The sequence below is a fragment of the Drosophila grimshawi genome, unplaced genomic scaffold (genome assembly GCF_018153295.1).
Source record: "Drosophila grimshawi isolate 15287-2541.00 unplaced genomic scaffold, ASM1815329v1 contig_311, whole genome shotgun sequence".
Classification (NCBI taxonomy): Eukaryota; Metazoa; Arthropoda; class Insecta; order Diptera; family Drosophilidae; genus Drosophila; species Drosophila grimshawi.
Window position 1 is genome coordinate 28,381,234 of NW_025063098.1, and position 22,752 is coordinate 28,403,985.

A 22,752-nucleotide genomic window follows, 5' to 3' on the forward strand; every position below is an offset into this window, starting at 1 on the left:
TATGTAGGTGTTTATATATATGTATTTATGCAATAAATATTTTGTGTGATCATGTTCTGCAATAGTTGTGGGGAATATGCGTGCAATTCATAGTCGGATATAAGCCAGAACTAGCATATCAATTGACTTGGCTCGAACTAAGGTCAAACTTGTTTAAGCGACATTTACATATGTTCACATATAGCACCGCGAAATGTACAAATTATTTTTGTTTTGTATGATATATTATAATATAATCGAATGTAATCATAATTATAAAATAGAATTATATGTATTTATGTGAATATCAAGAACTTGGCGCAAATGAATGTACTAAAGAACTTAGCATTAAATAATAAACTTAAAACTTGTAACAAAATTAAAAATTAAGAACTTCATATTAACTTAAAATAGTTTTGTACAATTTGCTTTATCTTTTTATGTGTATATATATATATATGTTTATATATATATTTAACAATATATCGTTGTGTGTTTACTATATGCATATATTTTTTACGATATTTATGTATTTGTGTAGTAAATTGTGATTTTTTTTATAATAACTTTAAAAGTTATACAGACATTAACATTGAATTGCATTTGCGTATAATAGTATATCATTGACTTTGCATTGTTTAAAAACATTTATAATTCTTTTTATTCTTTTAATTTTTACTTTCCTTTTTTTTGTTTTTGCTTCCTTTGCGTGCTTTTGATAATTGCCTGGCTAATTGACCTATATTTAAATAATTGATTATATTTATAGTTATTTATCTGATTCAAACGCATGAGTAAACTAAAAATAATATATGCATATCCGTATTTTTAGTTTAACGTAGGGTCTCCTCTTCCACTCATTTTATCTGTCTTTAATACAATTTAATTATATTAAGCTTTAAATTGTGTTTTGTTGTGATAGGTACGTATTGAAATATTGCCAAGGTTGTGAAAATGCCCTTATTTGAGCTGACCCTCTTTTAAAATCGGGTATTGACTGTTTTTATTTATGTTTTATGTTAGTTCCTAACTACCATTGTGGTGCCCTTTTCTTGTTTTTCTTGTTGTTCTTCTTGTTGTTGTTGCTTTTGATTTGTGATCTTAAAAACTTGTTTGTATCAAATGCAATAATTGGCTTCAAAATTTGTATTTGACATATTGTTGTTCTTATGGTTTGGGGGAAAATGCGCTACTCTTCAAAAGTCAGTTTGTAAAAGTCTTTAGAGTTATTGTTTTTAGTTACCAACACATACACATAATAAGTTGGCTCCAATTTTCTGATATAATTCATGTACTTGTTCGAGAGCCTGCAACAAGTATTGATGCGTCGTAGTTAGAGTGCTAGTATATGTCTATATAGACCGATATGGTAGGACTATAGTACCAAGCGACGACAGTCAATAAACTGCTCTACCGACTACCCATGTCTGCTTCAGAGAACGTTGCTTTAACATTTGATGTAATTGCCATCGTTTATAATGATTATTAACACGCTTATTGATATGTTGCATCTTTATGTAGTATATATATATATATATATATATGTGTGTGTTGCATCTTTATGTAATACATATGTATATATACATATATATTTAATATAGGCATATGTATATACGTGAGTATGTAAGCATTAACAGTTTTTTTTTTATTTATTATTTTTCGCATTCCTAAAAATTCGTTAATTTATATATTGTTTTTGATATCTTTAAAATGCTCTTGCTTATCAGTCACTTAACAATTGATACGATTTTCGATTTAAATTTCGATTTTAAATTGTTTTTAGCAAAGTTTCTCTAGTTTGATTTTCGAAGATAAATGCAGCTGTTATTGTGCTTATTTATAGTATATAATCGCTTCTTTCGGTGTAGTTAGTTATTTGCCATACGCTTAACTGTAAAAATTATCGCGTTGTTGGTATAACGGCAGTGGTTCACTTGGCGATTCCGAGCGCCGCTCCTCATCGCTGCCCTGGCCCGATTTCCCATTGGCCGTCTTCGACATGGCTTTCTCTGCGGGTTAACAGAAAAACATACACAAAAAAGTTGTAATTAGTTCGAGTTCTTAATTGACGAATGCAGGCCAAGAACCTTCCCAAGCGTGCTGTAAAAGTTGGAGGAAAAAAGTCCGTAGATTGGAAACCATTTTGCAAGTTTGAATAAATACACATACATATATATTGTATATAAATATATGTTTTGTTTTATATAGATTGGTTTGTATATTGGGTTCTGTATGTTGTTAGTGTTGTTCTGGCTCTCTTGTTATTATTGTTGAGCTTATACTTACTCGTCTGTTGAGCGATTCTGCGCATTTTTGACTTTTGCGTGTGTTTTTTCTTTTTTTCGTTTGTCTTACGCAGTTTTTACAAGTGCACAAATTTTGTTAAGACATTAAGCATTGGCAAATTTCGCATTACACTGTCAACTTTGCTTCCCTTACAGATAATGCAGTAATTAATTACTATTGCAAGCTAATAGTTGCATTTCAATTACCCATTAAATTGCAGAATTTTAATAAGACTTTAAACTGTTTTTACCCCAAAATGTAACACTATTCAATTTAAATTACTCAATTACTTTATTCATCAGACTTTTATTGCGATTGGAAATTAATGCACTTCTAAATAAAATTTTAAATCTTCTAATAAATGTAATTTTTTCTTTACAGAAGCCCAACTTTAAAATGCTTTAAATTTAGTTGTTAAAATAATTAAATCTCTCTTTTTCTTACTCAATGTCTTCTTATTTTATACTTTCCCAATAGAAATTGCACTACAAAGTTGCTTTAAAATATTTATTTCAGTGCTATCTTTCTTTACAAAAAAGAGAAGAAGAAAAACCAAAAACTTAAATTGGTGTTCAGTTCGCTGCATTTTTGCATTATTGTGTTGGGTTGTGTTGGGTTTTTAGTTTGGTAGTGTATCTTTTACTATTGCTATTACTACAAGCGCGTGCTGATTAGTTGTGCCAATTCAAAGCTAATAAACTAAGCAAAGTTTTCCAAATTCAGCTGGTTATAGTTAGAGTAACTGCAAGTCACTTAGATATATATATTTATATTGTTTTATATACGAGTATAATTGTAATAAATGTGTACAAACCTTGACTTACGCATTTGTATAACTGTTGTTTAACTTTTGTGCTTGTTGTAGTTGTTGTTGTTGTTGTTGGTTGTACTTGTTGTAGTTGTTGCAATTGCTTTGTTGTTGTTGTTGTTGTCGTTTAGTATTTTGTGATTGCATTGAACTGATTTTAATTTTCTTTTTTTTCTGTGAGCTTAGCATGCGATAATCTCAACGTCGCGTGAGTTCTTGCTGTGCTATTGTTGTTTTTGTTTTTGTTGTTGTTGTTGTGCTTGTATGTAGTATGTACTTGTTGTTGTTGTTGTTATTGTTGCTGTTGTTGTTGTTGTTGCTGTTCTTATTGTGTAGCTTTAGGTGTTGCATATGCATATGTAATAGTTGCTTACATAACATATATCGAACCTAGTCAACATTTTGTGGCCCATTTTGCAACTCAAAAGTGAACGAATTAAATGCCAGACAAACATAACACAAAATGTGAACAATAAATTAACAAAAACATAAACGACACGACAAGCTAAGTTTGAGTTAGTTTTGACTAGTGGGATTGCCTAAAAGTATGCAAAAAAAATAAATAAATAATAAGAAAAATTAAAATTATAAATGAAACAAATACAAATTGTAAGTTTGATTTAATAATATAAAACACAAACAATCAGTAAACTGTATTTAATAAATATTGTCAACATGAAGTTTAACATTAACGGTAATGCACGGCGTATGCGTAATATTTTTGTATAATAAATTTTTCAATTCATTGAATTTAAACCTTGATGTGATTTAGTTAAAGATACACATGAATCAGGTGCTATATGCATGAAGGGGCTATGTGGGGCTTGTCTTTATCGTCTGGGAGTGTGAAATTGACTGTGGAAATGTGTTGCGAGTGTGTTTTGGGTGTGTGAGTGGTAATTTATATGAATTTCGAAGGCCTTTCTTGATGAGCTCGCAAATGAGATGAGAATGAGCGGGTAGGGTACTGAATAAAGGGCGTAACACTTTGTGGATGTTATGCATATGATATGTACTCATTAATCGTCTAGAAAATTAGAAAAAGTTGAGAGAGAATATATATATTTATAGATTAGAAGAGCATAGAGACAGTTTCGAATGGGAGGATCACAGTCTTATGTTTCTCGCTGATATGATTCAAATACACTGAATAAACTCTTAGATAGTTATACAAAGATACATATATATATATATATATATAAATAGATATGGGTGTGGTGTGAACAGAAAACGATTTGGAGCACATTATTTATTAGTAATGAACATAAACATAAACAAGGAACGAAAACTCAACTTGCAAGCATTTTGAGTACAATCCGAATACTTAACAAAAATATATTTTGGACATCGATTCGAACTTAATTCAAATGTTTTTCAATATGTTTAAATAAGAGTAGAGCAAACAGTATACATATTTCATTTACATACCTGCAACAATTTTGCTGACTTGCATCACTTGTTGGGCCAAAATCTGATTGAGCTGCAGCAAGTGCTCGCGTTGCTTCTTCTCCGCTGTGATCTTGCTCGCTGGCAGAGTCTCGTTCTCCTGCAATATGGTTAATAACAGGTAATAGTAACAAACAACCACTAAATATTCTCTATAGATATTTTTGACAACTGCTTACATTGCTGCTAATGGGCGCTTCAGCTAGCATTTTCTTAATGGACTCAACCTTCTCCTGGCGACGCTTCTTCTCCTCTGGCGACAGCTCGGGCGTCTGTTGTGTTTTAGAATGTCATAAATAAATGTCAAACAAAAAATTATATTGTTTTCCACTTACTGTTTCTGGTATGTAACGCTCGGGTATGACTATTTTGTTGGGCGCCAATAGCAAGTTGTCAATGGTATTCTCCGAGATCTTCTCGCCCTGACCCAAGGCTGAGCGCACCACATCGGGCGCATTTATGCGTGGACGCAACGCCACCTCCATGTCCAGATCATCTCGTGCACGCCAATTGGTATTCTGCAATAGATAATATAAATAAATTTATCAGTTCAGTTATGAATAACTAATTGTATTTTGCTGAGTTTTGGAATCAAAAAATTGTTCAAAAATTAAGAACAAAATAAGTTTCCTTAATACAAAATTGCAAATAATTTTCACCATCAAAAAGAAGCTTACATTTCGATTCATGTCATTCTCTGCCTGCACCTTCTCCATTGCCTTCTGGTTGACATTGTTGGGTGCCGTATAGTGTCGTCGCTTCTCGCGCGGCACAGCTCGTCGATGCTTGTGATGCGGTGGTGGGACACGCTCCACAATCTTTTCAGTATCCTCCGAGGCGGAACCGGCGGACATTTCGTTGATGATCTGACGTGCAGCGACACTCTGGAACACTGGCTCCGGGCTAATGTCCGTCAAGCTCTTGTTCAAGCTCTGCATCGAGTCTGTCTTGGTGCGCAGAGCGACTCTGGCGCTGTCCCGGGCAGGATGTGCCTGCTGCTGCAGCTGCTTGGCAAAATACGCATTGGCCAAGGGATTCAGATGCTCCCGTTGCTCCCGCTGATGCTGCTGCTGCTGCTGCTGCTGCTGATGATGATGATGGTGGTGGTGGCCATTGCTTTGTGGTGCTGGCGGTGGCGGTGCCTGATGTTGCTCATAGTTGCTATTGCGATCGTAGTCGTTGACGCCATTATAGTGGTGTCCATTCTGTTTACCATTCATGTGCCTGCTGTGCCTGGACTTTGGAGGTTCGCTGTAGTTGCGCGGCAGCGACTTGGAACGATTGTGGTGTCCATTGGTCATTGGCTCCTCCATGCTGTGAGCATACTGCTGCTGCTGCTGTTGAGCATATTGCTCCTCCTCCAGCACTTGATCCAGATTCTGGGTAGAGTTGCTCAATCCTCGCTCGCTGCGATCACGATGCCGACGCTCCGATTCGCGCTTGACAATGCGCACCGTTTTGATCTCCTGCTTCTCGAGATTGCTCAGATTGGCAAAGGGATTGCTGTCCAGAAAACCATCGCTATCGACGCCACTCATCTCCAGGGCATCGCTGCTGCCATTATAGCGATTATAGTCACCCAACTTGGCCGAGCTATTGGTGTCCACATAGAGTGGTGTCGATAGATTCAAAGTGGAATCATTTAAATGCTGTTGACTGCCATTGTGCATCATATTGGCATCCAGATCGGTCTCTGTCCAGCTGGTGGAGTTGCTTCGTTTCTTCAGACTACCATTGGTGGTGCCTCCGCCTCCGTTAGTTGGACTCAATTCCTTGTTGCCAATCTCCTGATACAAACGCGTCGAGTTCTCCGTCAACTGACGCACTGCGGAGCTGAGATCATGTCGCTGCCTCTGCATATCCCCAACCAGAGATTGAACACGCTCCAACTCAGACTGGAGTACAGCAGCTGTCTGATTGCCATTCAATTGTGAGGCATCATTGCTGACGCCATTGCTCCGAGCTGCCTGCACCTTCTGGCGGAGTGTCAACAGCTCCTGCTCCAAACGCGCATTGCCCGCAACAGTCTGCTCCAGTTTCTGTGAGGGATTACAATGCGAATTAGTTCGATGTGTTCAATATGTTATTGGTGGCACATGCAGCAATTGCAGCAGTTACAACTGATTGAGGCGGACTGTAGAAGTCTTTTGCATTTTAAGCTATACTTCAAAGCTGAATGGAGTTCGATTCTAAATTGTTGCGATTATTTTTTTGATAAGATCTAGATTTGAATCGCTTGTGCAGATTAAGTATCACAAATCGATACTACAGTTTCAGTAGTTGTATAGAGTTCGGAACATTTTAATTATTAATCAATTCATATTTTTCTAAAGGTAAGGATTTAGTTTTTGACTTTGACTTTAATTCAAAAGAAGTCAATATAATTTTTCGCCTATGCTGCATATTTTTAAATGAAAATCGAATAAATAGGACTCGTCTTCAAAAAAAGCTCTACTATAGACATTACATAACTGCTACGAGTTAAAATCGCTTTGTAAAATTCTTAGGCTGTATTTATGCGAAATCAATTTGCTAATAGAACAAAGCAGTTAGTTACATATTTGTTTGTTGTTTTTCTCATTAGTTACATAAGCGACATGCGAAGCTCAAAGCAGACAAAAAAATATATTGTATTATACCATAGCTGACACATATAATGCAAAAAACTTCTACTAGGCACCTGAGCTACCTTTGAGTTCTCCGCCAGCAGCTGATGGACACGCGACAATTCACGCTCCAAAATGTGCTGCTGCTTCTTGGCCGCCTCCAAAGCCATGGGCGTGGCATTGTTGTCGTGAATGCGCGCCCTCAAACCACCCAATGCACGCTCCAGATCCTCTTTGTCCCGCTGCAAACTCTGCAATATGCCCGACTCCTCCTGCAGCAGCCGATCCAGCTGATAGAGCTCATGAACCTTGGCCTAGAAAAGTACAAAAATATATAGAGTACAAATAGAAATTGAGTTATTAGCCGGCTTAGCATCGAGCCCAGTTCAGCACAAATCTAAGCCAGAACCGAACTCCTCTTAAAACAAAGATCTTGGCAACCGATCTAAAATCATGCTTTGGGCTCGAACTACCAAGTTGAAGCCATTTTACTATTGCTGCCTCGATGTCAAATAGTTTGCTTACCTGCAACTCTGCTTGATTGGGACTCAATCGTTCCCATTGCTTTTCCTCCTCCTGTAACATTTGACGCTCCTGCATACGCTGATTGAACTCCAATCGATCCAATGTTGCTGGCTGTGCTCGTCCATTGGCATCGTTGCGATACAGCGAACCCAGCTTTACCATGTTATCCACCAGATTGACCAGTGGCTTGCTCTTCTCATATTGCCGCTCCAAGTCCAGCAAATGTTGCTTTAGATAATCCAAGCGCTGAATGCTCTCAGCACGCGTTAGACCCTCAGCACCACGCAGACGATTCTATAGCCGATTGCGATAAGTTATTAGTTTAAAAGGCAAGGATAGAGGCTTATGGTAAACAATTATAGTTAAGATTCGAGTAGACATGTTTTAGTTACGAAACCAACACCAGTTGATTCTTAAAATATTTGTTTAGTCAACAACCAGCACCAATTGCAAAGAGTTCACAATCGTTAACCACCTGCACATTGTGAATATCGCTGCAGCATTGCTCGATGGCCCTTGCCGTTTGGCTGCTCTGCCGTCTCAATTGTATTAGCAGCAGCACCAGCTCCTCGTGTGTGCGACTCAACAAATCGCCAGCCGATACGTCCAGATTCTAGAGTGTTATTAAATCAATCAATCAATCAATCAGGATGAATAACGAAGCTGCTGTGAAGCACAGCTTTACCAGACACCAAGCGTACCAATCTGCCACTTGTGTGGGTAGATTTATCAAATTAGACAGTATATATAATTAACTTGCACAAGTCTAAGCGGATTTGATGAAAATTTAACATGTAATTATTAAAAATCGAATTCAGATTTTCCTTTATTTGGATAAGAGTTATAAGAAAAAGAATTTGTATGTAGAGCTCTGAAAATGTGCTTAAGCTGAAGGGTAATTCTACTCCTGAAACATAACTACCCACAACGGGATATATAAGAAATTGTAATTGTGTTGGATTTGCCAAGTCAGAAAAGTTTAAGCAGTGGACACAGTTTTGTATAAACCCCCCTCGCATTGGAGACCGCAACTTACCCTTATCTGTGAGCTGGTCTCACGCTCCAGCATATCTATTTCAGCTCGACTGCCAGCGCGACGCATTCCAAATTGCATTTGTTGCTGTTGCAACTGTTGCTGTTGCAGCTGTTGCTGTTGCTGTGGCGTCGAAGTCGCCATGTGGCCTGACCGATCATTATATTGGCCACGATCCGTGAGCACTGTGGCCTTGGCATAGTTGGTTTCCGTCGCATTGCCATAGTAGGGATCGTAGTGGGCGAAAGCCGACGCCGACTCCTGATGCTGTGCATCCGAGGGATCCGGTTTAACAGTTAGATTGCCCTTGGGCAAATTGTTCACGTTGCGCACCGAAATCGAGGCTGTAAAATCAAATGCAAGTTTAGTTTTGGGCGAGGCAAACACAATGGTTCGCAGGCTGAGAGAGGACATGTAATTTTAATTATAATTAGAGAAAAGCATTAAATAAATAGTTAAGGAGCGGCGTTAACTTCTCATCTATCAACAATTTGTTGTACGTATTTTTTCAGCAGTCAGAAAGTTGCACTACAAAAAGTAAAAGCGTCTAAAGGAGTTGGTCAATTGTCTTATTATTTTTGGCTGCCCGCAAAAGTGTGCTATAATTGGCTTTTTTTCTTAAAAACTTGTCAACTTTACAGCGTGTATACTTATGTGTGTGTGTGTATGTGTGTGTGTGTGTGTGTGTGTGTGTGGGTGAGTGTGTGATGAGTGTGTGTATTGATGAGTGAAATGAACATGAATATATACAAGCGCATTAAAAATTACATAAGATATAGGAATAGGTGTTTTTTGGTATAAATATATATATATGTGTATATATAGAGAGATATGTATATAAAAAAAATTGCTTACCATTTTGTTAAATGAAACAAAACAACACAACAATTATAACAAACAACAATAACAAATAACAATTTTGAAAAGAGAATATTTAGTGAAACAAAAACAGGCAACAGAACAATGGCAAACAATTTCAACTAATGCCTCTGGTATAAATCGATTTGTAAAACTTTCTACAGCATTAAAACAAGACAACAACAAACTAAAAAAAAAAAAACTAAGAAAAAAAACTGTCACATTTCAACACACTCAAATGTCGGGCTAACAGTGCGTATGCGTGCTATTTGTGAGTTTGCCTCAATTGTTTCTTGTATTTTGACCTTGTGCCGCATTCACAACAGCTTGATTATTGTTATTGGGATTGACATTGATTTCATTGTTGCCATTCAGCTGCTGAATGATGGAGCGCACATTGCTGGTCAGCGGCAACATGGGACCACTTGAGGAAGGACCTCGTGTTGACATCTCTGCATTGTTGTTGTGGCTGTTGTTGCTGTTGGTGTTGCTGTTGGTGTTATGGCTCTTCATCAGACCACTTGACATGGCATCCCATTGTCGTATATTCTCGCGATCCAGTTCGTTTGACTTGTGCGATAAATTGGAACCCGTCTCCTCGCGCAACACCTCATAGACATCCGCATCGCTTTGAGCCTGGCCAAGAGGTGAACTATTGTTGGCCAACAGCTGCACATACACATCATGCTCATCGCTGGCTGGTGAAGGGGATGCCGCTGAGAATAATCTTGGCTTCTGACAGTCATTCACATAGGTCACTTCGCGGCTCAGTTTCGTTTTGGTCGCCTGACTGGTGGGCGTGGTCATGGGCATAGGTGTTGGTATGGGCAAAGTGGGAGCGGCTACCGCAATCCTATCTAAATCGTCCAAGGAGCGCGCATGACGCTGTGAAACGCGTCGCAAGGATTCACGCCACAATGCATCCTCCTCCCAGAGCAGCTCGCCACCTAAAACTGAGAGTTGATTGGCGTTATTTGTGGTCGCAGTTGGTCCACCAGTAGTAGCTCGCTTGTCAAGTTCGAGATCATCGTCACCAACACCGACCAACTGCTGCTCGTCACCAACCTCATCCAACAGGCTACCACCAGTCAGTTTACGAGCGAGATTTGTGTTTTTAGTACTAGTTGTAAGATATGAATGAGTTTGGTTTAGTGAATGTTCAACGTTGATGCTGCTGCTGCCGCCGCTGCTGCTGCTGATGCTGATGCTGATCTCTGGCGGAGGCACTTGCTCCAGCATATTGTTCAACTTCAGCTTATTGCAGCTATAGCTGAGCTTCTCAATGTTCGCCTTATCGCTATACAGATTCTTGCTATCGATGGCCTGATCCTTATTCACCAATGCGTCCATATTAAACTGCAACCGATCGATGGGATTATGAATGTGGGCGATGTTCAAACCATGAGCATGAATATCCCGTTGATTATTTAATGGTGGTGCCGCTGGCAATTCGGAATAATAATATGGTGCCGACTGTGTGGATATATTGCTATTGTTACGACTATGCAGGGGAGTGAGGCAAATGGCAGCACCCTCGGCAATTGAGCTGCTGCCGAGCTGTTGGATGGAATCCGTTGAGGATAGAAAATGTATGTTGCCATAGAAATGCTGTTCATCGTTGTCGGCATTGCGAAAGGTCTTCGGGGGCTTGATGACACTGGTGAGGCACATATCCGTGGGCGTCACATCATTTAGTAAGTGTCGTTGGGGCGTGGCATGCGTTTGATATGGCAACAAATCGCTGCTCTGCAAATTACTCAAATAAGTATCCAGTTCATGGCTGCTGAGTGTCTCCTCAAAATGCTCGCTCATCGATTCAATCTCACTAATGGACTCCTGGGACAATGGTCGCCTCGAACGCTGGCGCTCCAGCTCCGAGTCGGAACGCTGACGAAACTCCACGGATTCATTTTCACTGGGCAATGAATTGTTGCTGGGGCAACGCAGCTTGCGATACAGTTCCAAATCCGAGGATGAGGTGCGTGAGGAGCTCTTGTCCGTCTGGCAGCTATAGTTGGAGTCAGATAAGGTGCGTGCATGCTGCTGCTGGAGGAGCGCTAATCCCGCTCCAACCGCTCCTGCTCGACGCTGCTGCTGCTCTGGTGTGCCACGCACCTTGGCAAAGTGATCCGGTAGAGAGAGGCGACTGCTCTTCAGCGTGGTGCTCGGTTCCATTTTGGGCAGATTGAGTGAGGTGTTACTCGCATGCATCTTGGGCAATTGCTCATAGGAGAGATTCACTTTACTATCGCTGCGCCTCTTCACCGTGTCATAGTGCTCCGACGAGAAGATCTCCTCCGTTTTCAGCTCCTCCATGGGTGGCGGGGAGTCGGGAATGGGCGGTGGCGGTAGTATTTCACTATCCGAACTCTCCGCATAGTTATTGAGCGGAGTGGAGGCGCCCAGGTAATATGAAGCAGGTCGAAATGTATCCGATAAACTGAATCGAGTGCGGGAACGCAATCTCTTTGCCTCCAGCTGCTGCTTGCTGCTCTCGTCATCCGCATCGGAGCTGTCGCTGGCCAGGTTGCTCTTCGTTGGCTTGAGTATATCTGGCATATCCTTGCCCTGACGTTTCTTTGATTTCTTTTTCAGAGTATCACTTCCACATTTTTTGCTCTTCTTCAGAGTGGACCGCCCTGAGGAACAATGCGCCTCCTCAGCGGCAGCGACAGCAGCAGCGGCTGCAGCTGCTTTGACACCTGCCAACTCCATGTAGACAGGCTCCGAGTTTGTTGATTTAATGCTGTTGGATATGCACATTATCTCATAGTTGCTTCGATAGTCATCGTCATTGAGCCCCTTGGTCATCTCCACATAATGATTCTCCTCCTCCGCATAGCACTCATGGCTAGCAACCAAACTCAAAGTGCCCGGCTGTCCCAACTCCACCTTCTTGGGCGTCATGGGCAGGTAATGACTCTCGTCTAGCTGCTGATCCGTGGGTGTAATGGGCTCATTTACATACAGTTGTTGCATCTCCTTGTCGCTGGGCAAATTGGCATTCCCACTGTCATCGTTCTCCTTCCCATTATTCCCATTCCCATTCGCATCCTCATCGTCGTTGTCGTTGTCGTCGTCGTCTTGTGCCAAAGCCTCATCTATGTCATCATCTGTGTACTCCTCACAGGCAGTGCTCTCATCCTCCTCATCACCATCATCATTATCATCATCATCATCAACCTCCTTATCCCCTTGCTCCGCTTGTGCCGCATATTCCGCTGCTGCCTCACCCAATGATGGTTTCTCCTCCGCTGTGGGCGTTAAATCCTCCTCCGACTGTTGTTGCTGCTGCTGCTGCTGCTGCAGTTGATGCTGCTGCTCTTTGTATAACTTCAGTTGCATCAGCATGGGCGTCTCCTCGGCATCGCTTATCGTCGACACCCTTGCGCCACCATCCTTTGCTTCATATTCCACATTCTCATAGTTGCTGGTGCTGTTGCTGCTGCTGTTGCTGTTGCTGCCACTGACCAGCTTGTTGCTGTACACGGGCACATAGTTCACGTTCTGTGGCGATTTGGGTGCCGACTTTTTGGGTAAAATTGGCACAGCCTCAACATCTTCAACCTCATCCGCATCCTCATCATCGTCATCATCATCATCCCCATCCTTGTCCCTTGCCATCGGCTGCAATTGCAGCTTAAGCTTGGGCTTTAACTTTGGCTGCACCTGAATAATAGGTGTTCTGCTGGCTTCGTGCACTTTGAGAATGGGTTTTAGCTGGAAATTCTGGCTGCTGGCCATGGCTGGTGACTTCAAATCCCTTTCTACTGCTGCTGCTGCTGCTGCTGCTGTTGTTGTTGTTGTTGTGTTTAAGTTGCTGAAATTTTTACTAAGGCTAATATTTGATGGTGCTGTTGTTGTGTTTGTTGTTGTTGTTGTTACTGTTGCTCTTGTTGTCTCTGCTAATGTTATTGTTGTCGTTTCTGTTGTTGCTGTTGTTGTTGTGTTTTGTGTGCTAGTTGTTGCTGTTGTTGTTGTTGTTGACCTTCCTGCCGTCACACTTATGTTATCATCCAGCCCAGGCCCAGCTGCGCTTTGTGCGTTTTCTTTTTATTTGTTTTTTATATTTTTGTTCAAACATTTACAACATTTACAAAATTTTCAGAAATCAAAAAAAATGTATACACAAAAATGGAAAAGAAAGATAAATAAAATATTTTTTTTTTGTGTTTCATTCAAATGGGTTTTTTTTTGTGTTTAATTTTGGAGCCCATGATTTGAATTTAAGTTCAGTTTGAGTTTTTTGTTTTTTTTTTTATTTTTTGGGTTTTAGTGCGAAATTTTACTGCGGCTTTTTAGTAGACGAAACACCAAGCACCCATTTTCCATGATTGATATGAAATTTAAAAAGCAACTATTTAAACCAACTACTCGAGAGAAATTAATTTCAAGAGAGAGAGAGAAATAGACAGAGCCTGCCAAAAAGTTGTGATGTATAAAGAAAGCAAAATCAAATAACAAAAGAAAAAGTTGAAAACTTTGCAAAGAACTGCAACATTTACACAATTAAAATTTTACTTGGAAAAAAAAAACAAATAACTTGCCTACTTTTAGGCTTGGCCTGCAGTCAACAACATCTCTAAAGATTTAATTAATATGCATATATTTGTTTCACCTAATTGGCAATGAATAACTAAGTATTTCAAAATTCGGATATTTTCACATTGTGTGTGCGCACGGCAGGAAGGTTTTTTTTTGTTTTTTTGTTGGTTTTTTTGGTTAAATTTATTGTTTATACATTTGGGTTTTATCATATTAATATTGCATTTTGCCTTTGTTGTGTGTTGCGCAATACGAAATTAATTAAAACATAAAAAATTCAAAAATAAAGAGAACATTATGATATACTACAACAGATTGTGTTTAGTTTGACATCTAAATAGGCATGCAAATTGGTTGGTTATTAGCTGAGTTAATAGGTAGAATCGCATATGTTTTAAAGTGTGTTACTTAATGCTATCGACTTAAAGCAACAACTACTTAGTTTTACATGGCAAATAGCACAACTATTAGAGTTAAAGCTCGAAACTAGTATACAAAGCAATTTGCCAGCTTAATAACAGAGATATTTACATAACTACAGGTACTAAGAGAAGGGAATGGAAGGGAGCGAAACACAAAATTAAACTAGTACAAGCTCAAACTGAGCAGGCCAAAGCCAGCTGAAGGCACACTCAAAGAAAGGTATACAAATATATCAGATAAATAAATATGAAAGGAGAAAAGACTTGGAAACTTTTTGTGTATTCAAATTAATGGCTTAAGTATTGCACTGCATTTTTAATCACCAAAAAAACTATTGGATTATTAGCATTTAACTGAACTTATATTAAGGAATATGCAAATATGAATTAAACTTTTCTTATTTGAATTCTATCTATATTCTATTCAATCTATGCATATTGGAAGTTAGAATTTTAAGTTTTGTTCTTCCGTTTTTGGGAATTTTGGATATTTTATAACATTTTCATATTAAGTACATTTTTCGTTGAGTGTAGCTTCAAGGTTGCTGAAAGGCACTACAATTGCAACAGGAGAGCAAAGCCGAAGAGCTAACAAAAGTAAAAGTAGAAACTACGCCAGAACAAAGGCAAATCTGCAACAAGAGATAGATACAAGGAAGGAGAGATAGACAGAGTGAGTGTGAGAGTGAGAGTGAGACAGAGCGCAACAATGGAGAGAGATAGCGTTACAGTAGCAGTAGCAAATATGTAGACAGGAAGCCCAAAAACAAACAGGCATCGATAGCACAAAAGACTTAAAGCAAAGCAAAAATGGGGGAGAGCAATGTGCGTTTCATAAATAAATAAACAGAATCAATTCTCTGAAGATAGACTCACCCTCATCATCCGAGGAGTAGCTGTTGTACACCACTCCACCGGGTCCAACATTTGCATGCGTTTCTGATCGGGATCGTTGTATGCCCGATGAGGGGGCGGCGGATGCGGCGCCAGAGTTGGCTGGTGTTGCAACAACGAGTCCCGTTTTGCCCGCAAGTGGTGCATAGCGTGCACCACTAGCCACCGCCGTGGAGGCGAGCAAAATGTTCGGATTGCTGCCAAGCTTGGACATTGCAGACATATTGCTGCCACCCTGTTGGACACCCTTGCGGGTCAGCGGCGATTGTAGCATGCGCTGTTTCCATTCCAGCAGACGTTTCATTGACTCCTCCCGTTTCCGTTCACCATCCTGTGGATTGTGCGGCGACGGGGCCGCGCCACCGGATGTGGGTGATGTTGCCACCGAATTGCTGGCCGAATAATCATCATCTAGGCCACCGTTACGCTTCGGCAATCGTGCGCTTGCCGAGCGCAGAAACAGTTCGTTCTTGCTAATGATCTCCTGCGTGGACATCGAGGGTGGGAATATCGAGCCCGGATGTACATTCAACGGCGGCAAATCCTCATCTTGTCCAGCCACCTGCTGTTGCTGCTGCTGCTGCAGCTGCTGGTGTTGCTGTGCGTGCGTGGAAACGGAACGTGCACCACCTGCACCCTGACTGGCCGAGCGACTCATGCGTGGCATGCTGCATGCGACACCACCCTGGGCCTGTGCCTCGGCGAGCAACTCCTGGCGCTTGTAGGCACGCTCATACGGATTTTCATAGCCAATGGTGTTGTTGCCAAATTCACCAGCAACTGTACGATAACTGCCTGCCTGCTGCGGCTGAGCAGCTGCACCACCACCACCATTAGCACCACCAGCACCAGCACCAGCACCACCCACATAGAGAGCACTTTTGCGCATCTTCTCCGCATAGCTGGCCTCCGAGTAGTAGAAACTATCGGGCGTGCGATTTATGTCCAAGCTCGATTTGGGTCGCGGTGCCCGTCCCGCTTCATGCTTGCTCTGCGCAATTGCGGCGGCAGCGGCAGCAGCAGCGGCCTCGGCACGTGCCTCATACTCCAGAAAGTCAGCGGAGTGCGGACGCACAATCGCCGCTGCGGTCCGTGCACGCAAGTCCATCGTATTGATTAGTTGATCGGCCGCATTTGGCTGTGGGGCAAAAGCAAATTGTTTGTCATTGGTTAATATTTTGTATATATTCTTTTTCGGAGCAGCTGCAGTTGAGCTTGCCCAACTCTCATCAGAATCTATTGGCAACGTGCCTTTACACGATATTTAGTGATAAGGCTATCACGGCGCCGAAATAGCTCAGTTGGGAGAGCGTTAGACTGAAGATCTAAATGTCCCCGGTTCAATCCCGGGTTTCGGCAAAAAGTGAATTTCTTTTTTATTGCTATCAGTAAATTTCTATTTTTATGTTTGTATATTTCGTATTATCAGTTAACTTTCGACTTTTCTAAATTTATATTATCGCATTTGCAGGTTTCAGGTACAGATTCTAATCACCGTTTGTCCAAAATTAGCAACTGCTTAGAAATAGATTATTAAGCGAAATCGCCACTCAGGATTTGGGGTTGGGCAATCAAGTGAGTTTGAATTGTGCATCTTAAACGAGCCGACAGGCAAATTGTGATGGCCTATTTATACATATATATATATATATATATATATATGTATATATATGAGGAGTATAAGCGACCACGAGGCATGCACAGCTGCTTGGGGCCCAGGCGCATAAATCATGCACGCGACTCATTTCCTGGCTGACCCACAAAGAGCAGCTGCAGCCTGTACAATTGCAACTGCAAGTGCAAGCCGGGGGCGAAAGGGCGAGCACACCATAAAGTTGCACTTTAGGAACCGCGGCATGCGCCAATGTGGCATTTGTGGCAGTTAGCAGAGAGTGAGTTCGGCACAAAATGTCTGCAATTTAGCAACAACCCACTGACACACTAAAGTCTAATTAGTGGGCGCAGCAGAAGCGGCAAGGACCTGCGACCCAAGTCTTTGAAAACTCTGAGTTCAGCAAAATTTTAAAACAAGCAGCTCCCTCACTTCTTGAGGCAGTCCCGCAATTGCAATGCTCTGGCAAAATGCGGTCATAAATCGTATATTTCTGGATTGGCTGTGGAGCAGATTTTAAATAAACTATCTTAGAAATTTCTTAGAAACATATTAAATATCATTACTCTAGCTCACATTGATGAATTATATATAAATTTACTTTATTCACTAACACGATTCGTATTTTTAAACAAATACTTTTGTATCCGTATTTTATAGGGCAACTTCAATAAGATACGCAGCTGCAAGCATTTTATTTTTAGCTGGCAACAACTTTTGCTTGTTTGCTAAAATAAATTATAATATTTAATTCCCCCATATGTTCTGTGAAATGCCGAAAGCAAGAAATAAAAGTAAACTGTGCTTAATTTTTAATGCTTTCACATTTCAAATTTCATCTCCAGCTGCTTAAAAGCTTTTCGGCAAATCGAAGTTTTGTTAAGATACAAAATGTGCGAGCTACACGAAATTTACATTCTAAATTAGTTTTCTCAACTCACTCAATATTTACATTTTCGTAAAGGAATATTTGAGATGTAATCAAGGTAAAAAGCATCTTTGCTGTTTGGCTCAGAATAAAGGTCGACTATTAATAGCTTAATAATATATACAACTCATTGCAAATGAACCCAAACCCATATCTATCTCACCCCAAATGGAAAACCCTTCTATATTTATAGAGTTTTCTAGCACAATTTTGTGATATGCTGTCAAAACCGATAATGTGCATCGTTAATGTAATCTATCAAATTGATGTGTGTCATATTTTCAACGCTTTCCATCAATCACATTGTTTTCCAAAAGTTATAGCAAACCTAAAACTTTTGCCATCATGCAAATAAAATTGATGGTAAAATGCGAGAACTATTTTAAGACATGGCAACTTTAAGACGTGTTTCAGAATTATAAAAGATTTGTATGTTGTCTTACAGTCCTGCAGCGAAAAAGGATGAGCAAAAGATGGATTGTCAAAGTTCAATTCAAGTTTAAAGTGATATTTGTTGACATCTCGATATGTATTGGATATTGCTTAAGGCAGTTAAATCACACAACAAATCTAAATTTTAGTTTGACTTAGTGCAACATAAGGACTATTCTTTAAAAGTAAATCTCCCTTTTTTCGTATACAGCTCAAACCTGATGTCGAATTCATTGTGCTCCTCTGATGGCCCTAAGTGTCTGCAAAGTAAAAGCTTCTGGCTACGTGCTGAGGTAAACTTCTTAGTAGAGCAGTTGCCGCTGCCTGTACCAGTTTAGTTCGTAATGGGTTCTGGCCTACATTTACCCACAGCGGTTACGTTTAAGTTTTTGCCTTTTTATTCGACTAAGTTTCAGTTGAAGTTTGCGAGCGCATCAAGTGGCGCAATGACATGAGATGATTTGTTGTGCTAACCTTAGCACCGAGACAGCCGCAGAAAGGAAAAATGATGATGTGCAACGAGCTGTGAAACGCACTAAACTCCACTCTAGCTCTTTGTTTCTTTGAACGTATGAGATATTTCCATAGAAATAAGACAACTACGCTTCTCTTAGAAAGCAAACAAGTGTACAGAGTAGGAAAAATAATAAACCGGGATTATATTCAATTTGTATTCTACAATGATCCACCGCAGCCCAGTTTGTCCTCTTTACGCTTCTTCTACAATACTATTGCTATAAATAAAAATCTCTTTTTTGATTTCAGATTGTAAATCTTAATTTTAAGCTAAAATTGTTCTTAAATCTAGGCTTCTATTTTTTCAAGAGCAATCGTTTGTTTCATAAGAAATATAAATGACCTCTGAGCTATTTGTCACTTTCGGGTGATTTGTAAGATTCAAGTTCCTACTTTCTGTTCTATATCTAGTTTATATGACTTACCTCCATGTGGTTGGGCGTGTATCGCTGTGGCATTGCTGGCACATGCTTGCTGCCATCGTAGCTGGGCGGGCTGAGTGGCCGCCGATAGCTGGCTGCCTCTTGGAGCAGCGCCTCATGAGCGGATATGGCGCCACCTGCTCCTGCCAGCTGCGACATGTTGTAAATGTCCTCGTAGTCGGCTGCAGCTGCGGCGGCAAACATTCGCTGCTGCTTGGAGCGACCATAGGCGTCTGGTGTGCGTCGCTCGGCTTGAAGCTGCTGCTGGTTCGGATAGACGCCACCACGCTGCATCATCTTAGCCATGTAGAGATCCCGTTCACCATAGATCTCCTCCACTGCGCGCTGCTGCTGCAGACGAGCTATCTGCTCCTCCATGTCCAGGTGTTGTTGCTGGAACTGTGCCTCCAGATGATCCAGGGAGTATTGCTGCTGTGCCTGCTGCAACTGCAGCGCCGTCGACACATGGCCCGTTCGTGTATCGTAGATGGCATGATGCTGCTGTGGCTGCTGCTGCTGTTGTTGAGATCGTTGCTGGTAGAGCTGCTGCGTGGGTGACAACATGCCCCCGGTGCGACGACTTGGTGGCACTGGCTGCTGTTCATTGTGCTCGGGCGATGGTGAGGAGTAGCCACCATCGTTAATTCTACGCGGCTTGGGTGGTGCATTCGCATACAGTGGCTGAGCACCACCACCGGGATTATCCGAAGCAGGCGTCAGTTGACCCTTGCCTGGCTGAGATTGCAATGTGTGTATGCCCGAGTCGGAGTTTTCCCCGCTGTGATTCAGCGACGAGTTAACACTGGGCTCCGATTCACCGCTACTGGGTGCCTGCATCATGCTGGCGGCAGCCAGAGCTCGGACCCACTGCATCATGGCATCTGCACTATCGGCAGCCAGCCAATAAGTGCGCATATTCTGATGTTCGCACTTGAAGGCAAACTTGCGATAGATTTTGTCCTCGGGCAGGCAGGCAGACACCCGATATGAGGGCAACAACACCGAACCCAACAGCTTCTCCTCCTCGGGTCCCTTGTAGTAGTACAGGCAGTATTCGGCGAGGACGAACCAACGCTTGCGCCAGACTTTCAATCCATCCGATCCCTGTTTGTGCAACCAGCCAGAGAGGGTAACCGGAGTCGTCGGTGGTCGCTTGGTAATCGGAGACTTCAGTGCCTGCCCAGAGCCAATGCTCTTCTTTCGATCTAGGGGAGCATGGGTTGGACTGCGCGTGGAGGCCGATGAGGATTCCTCCGAGCTAGGGGTGGGTTTGGGCTTTACAGTTGAGATTTGTGTCTGACAGGCCTGATTGACCACATGTCCAGGATGATTCTGTTGGATGTAGACGGGCCCATGCTCGCTGCCGGGCGTTTGCAACTCTGGCTTATGACGTTGTTGCTGTTGTTGCTGCTGTTGCTGTTGCTGCTGTTGTTGCTGCAGTTGCTGCTGCAACTGTTGCTGTTGTTGTTGATGTTGCAACTGGAGCTGCAACTGTTGTTGCTGCTGTGCATAAAGTTGTTCCTGATAGTGTTTGGGCATCTGCTGCTGCTGTTGCTGTTGCTGCTGCTGCTGCTGCTGCAATTTCAAAGGACCCGAGGCAGCCTGATATTGATTGCCTAGGTTAAGGGTTGAAGGAGGAGCTCTCTGCTGCTGCTGCTGTTGTTGCTGCTGCTGCTGCTGTTGTTGTTGTTGCAGTTGCTGTTGCTGCTGCAATGTCATGTTGGACACCATGCTCGAAGATTGACTCATGTGATAATGGGCTGTGGGTGGATTCATTGCCTGTCGCATTGCAAACGTTCGCTGCTGCTGCTGCTGCGCCTCACTTTGCGTCACCAACTGTGCCTGCATCTTGGCCTGTTGCAACTGTTGATATTGCGCCTGCAGCGCCGATATAGGATGTTGTCCTGCCGTCGCATTGCTCGCCTGCAAACGTCCGGCAGCCGCTAGATAAGTCCGCTCCGTGGGCGACTGATAGATTTGCTCGCCACCCCCGCTCGAGTACGACTGATGATAGGGTGAACTATGCGAGCTGCTCGAATTGCCGCCATGATTGTGCTTGAGCAGACCATGCTTCGCCTGCGGCTGCATATCGATGGGTGATAACGGACCCCCACCGCTGGATGAGGTCGCCGTCGGCGATTGCTGGTAAAGCGCCTGTGACTGCAGATGGTAGCCGGCGGGCGAATGTGTCGCCGTGCGATAATCAATTAGATTCGTCTGATAGGCGAGTGGCAGTTTCTTTTGCTGCTGTGCAGTTGCCGCCTGCAACTGTTGCAGCTTTTTGGCGTCCATGGTGCCGGCGGTGAAGAGCGGTGGCGCTTCCAACCTAAAAGAAAATTATACGAAATATATAAATTTGAAATCTTTTTTTTATTTTTGTTTTGACAGAAATCTCAAATTCCGACTGTGAAGTTGAGAATGAGTATGAAAGAGATACAATATTTAAATAATAGAATGTAGGAAAAAAATTAATTGATGTCTCACAAAGAGAGATCGGTTTGGGTTCTGAACCGGAAAATGGATTGAACTCTTTAGCATTCGAATTAAAAAAAAAAAAAATGGATTGTAAAAATGAGCCAGTCTTCAGATTTGGAATGATGTCGTTTCAATTAGCAAAGGTTGGCGAGATTAATTCAATTGCGTGGACAAGCGGTTAAGCTGTACGCGACGTCGACGATGAGGAGGCTTTGCCAATTGGTGACCAAAAAGCAGCGCTAAATCCGCGCCAATTTTATTGAAGCCGGCAACTGGGGATGCAACTGGCTCAGCCCATAATTGACGTTAATTGATTGAGTGCAACGCGAAGGCCTCCCATCGGTCAGGTCAGGTCGCACAGTGGCACAGTGGCACAGTGGACGTAGAAAATGGCATATAAATATCATAATTATGCATGGGGTTTAGCCTGGCTTTCATCTACTTACCAGTCCCACAGCTGATAAATGCAGCCAAACATGTTTTCGCTTTCGTTTCTGTTCACGCGCGCACGTTAATTAATTTATAATTTAATTGGCCTTATCAATGGTGCACGATTTTTTCCAATCTGTTGTTCCTTTTTTTTCCACCAGACTTTTATTATTTTTTGATTGGATGCGAAAACTCAATTACGCGTTCCAAACTCATTTTCAAAATGAAATGTGGCAATAGTCTCTTTTGTTGTTCAGTGCATTCATTTTTGTGTTTTTATTCGTGATATGCTCGGTTTATCCCTCCCATCGCCAGAGAGAAAGAGAGAGAAATGAAAATATTCCGCTCGCCCAGTTGCTGCAGTTGAAAAACTGTGTGAAAATATGTCTATTTTTATTGGGGACACCCGCAGATTTATGCCTCTCAATTTTGGTCAGTGGGCGAAAGTCAACAAAGACAAAAAAAAACCAAAAACAAAAAGAGATGCAAATTGAAACTACAATTGTAGACACACCAATTATTTCATTAGACGCAAC

General features: G+C 41.7%; 1 protein-coding gene and 1 non-coding gene across 5 annotated transcripts; one reads left to right on the forward strand and one right to left on the reverse strand.

Moving 5' to 3' along the window:
• Window positions 1–497: 497 nt before the first annotated feature.
• Window positions 498–22,583, reverse strand: LOC6569903. 4 transcript variants are annotated; one of them, XM_032741634.2, is made up of 12 exons: window positions 22,234–22,583; window positions 19,316–21,638; window positions 15,385–16,540; window positions 9,883–10,494; window positions 8,687–9,045; window positions 7,651–7,944; window positions 7,209–7,439; window positions 5,197–6,558; window positions 4,855–5,037; window positions 4,699–4,791; window positions 4,502–4,619; window positions 498–1,988 (listed from the first exon to the last, which is right to left on the reverse strand). In XM_032741634.2, exons 1-12 carry the CDS (start codon window positions 22,263–22,265, stop codon window positions 1,867–1,869), a joined length of 6,885 nt encoding a protein of 2,294 aa, XP_032597525.1. In that variant the 5' UTR covers window positions 22,266–22,583; the 3' UTR covers window positions 498–1,866. The 4 variants fall into 4 exon arrangements, with proteins under 4 accessions (XP_032597525.1, XP_032597522.1, XP_032597523.1 ...); XM_032741631.2 differs by lacking the exon at window positions 9,883–10,494 and adding an exon at window positions 8,126–8,263 and having other exon boundaries at window positions 8,687–9,027; window positions 22,234–22,428; XM_032741632.2 differs by lacking the exon at window positions 9,883–10,494 and having other exon boundaries at window positions 7,200–7,439; window positions 8,687–9,027; window positions 22,234–22,428.
• On the forward strand, window positions 16,689–16,761 carry Trnaf-gaa. The gene has a single exon. It is a non-coding gene; the product is annotated as a tRNA-Phe (tRNA).
• Window positions 22,584–22,752: the final 169 nt, after the last annotated feature.